Below are 1,668 nucleotides of genomic sequence, written 5' to 3'. Positions count from 1 at the left end.
GAATTATGTTGACATAACTCTGATTGGGTTTTGATGTGATAAGATTTCTATCCTAGTTTAGCCTTCCGGTATTGCTATATATACCCCCCATATTCTATAAACCAACCACAAAATACCGAAGTCCTAAAGTTTACCCTAATTTTCTGTGCGCACCAGAAAAAAAAGAAAGATGAAGAATAATTCGAACTCTCCTTCAACAAAAACACTGATATTTCTCATTCAAATTGTTTTTCTAGTTGTATTTCTTCCAACTAGCCACTGCAACAGGCCGACGGTCTTCTTTCCAATGGATGCCAATCTGATCGCACAAACATGCAACCAAACACCATATCCCGATCTTTGCGTCTCTACACTTCAATCAGACCCTCGAAGCGCCAAAGCAGATGTCAAAGGCTTAGGCATCATAATGGTTGATGCAGTTAGGGCTAAGGCACGCGAAGCTAATCTCCAAGTCGAGGAGTTGATCGATAGAGAGCCGGGAAATACACCCGCAAGAAACTGCAGATTTAACTACGACGATATTTTCCAACTTGATATTTCTCAAGCCGTTGAAGCTTTCGGTAAAGATGATTATAAGTCAGCAGAGATAGGCATGACTAATGTCGTCGCAAACGCAGATTCATGCGAAAGAGGTTTTTCCGGCGGCAGTCCTTTCAAAGACGAAAGCCAAGCTCTCCATGATGTTGCTTATGTGGCTGCAGCAATTGCCAAAGTATTGCGCTCTTGATGTATTCTTCTCTTGTCATAAGAGAATAATAAATTTGATATAATAATCAACGATTGCATTTCTTTTTAACTACTACTAATTTGATAGCGTCAATATTTGATCTATGTGGTCATTTCAATAATTGAAATTTTTTTACTGAAAATATGAGTATACCCCTTGGAATTCAATTTTCATTAACTAAAACCCCCATTTGTAAAATTTTCTAATAAAAACCCAATGGCTAGGCTCCAACTAAGCAATATCCATAATTAAGTATGACTTGGCAAAATTGGTATTTTTGGATGTCTAAATTACCCCTAATATTATTGATTTTGGGTTTATTACTTGTTATCTACATTTATTTGATATTATTTCATTCAATTAAATGTTTTGAAATGTTTATGCAGATTTGGAAAAGAAAATTTTGAGTGTCATGATTTCAATCCATATTAATAACAAAAATTACATGACATTAGAATTTTGTTTCCTTATATGGTTGTTTTCACATTTATGTAAAAATGAGCATTTTTTTCCTTTCAAATAATTGTAACAAGTAAATTAGCATTTATTCACAAATATACAAATGTTATTTTATTCAAAATTACCAATATTTTACATATATAAAATAACAATATAAGTTCCAGGTAAAATAATACATGCAAAATAATTTACCTATGTAATAAATAAATAAATATTGTTTGATTTCAAAAGTTATTTAAGCTATTTGCATACACATATATATAATAATATCAAAACGTGCCTAACATATGTAATAATACATGCAAAATAATTTACCTACAAAATAAATGAATGTTGATTGATTGCAAACAACACATAATAATAACAAATGTGCCTAGTATATGTAATAATACATGCAAAATAATTTATCTACAAAATTAAAGGATGTTTTAGCCAATTGATTCAAAGTTAATTAATTACCTATATTCTACTTAAAAATATAG

At 31.2% G+C, this 1,668-nt stretch overlaps 1 protein-coding gene across 1 annotated transcript; it reads left to right on the top strand.

Moving 5' to 3' along the window:
* Positions 1-286: 286 nt before the first annotated feature.
* On the top strand, positions 287-727 carry LOC103432542 (cell wall / vacuolar inhibitor of fructosidase 1-like). Its single transcript, XM_070819756.1, has one exon. The coding sequence runs from the start codon at positions 287-289 to the stop codon at positions 725-727; it is 441 nt and encodes a 146-aa protein (XP_070675857.1).
* The last annotated feature ends 941 nt before the right edge of the window (positions 728-1,668 follow it).

This window comes from Malus domestica, chromosome 03 (assembly GCF_042453785.1).
Source record: "Malus domestica chromosome 03, GDT2T_hap1".
NCBI classification, from domain to species: domain Eukaryota; kingdom Viridiplantae; phylum Streptophyta; class Magnoliopsida; order Rosales; family Rosaceae; genus Malus; species Malus domestica.
This window is presented reverse-complemented; position numbering and strand designations above follow the sequence as displayed.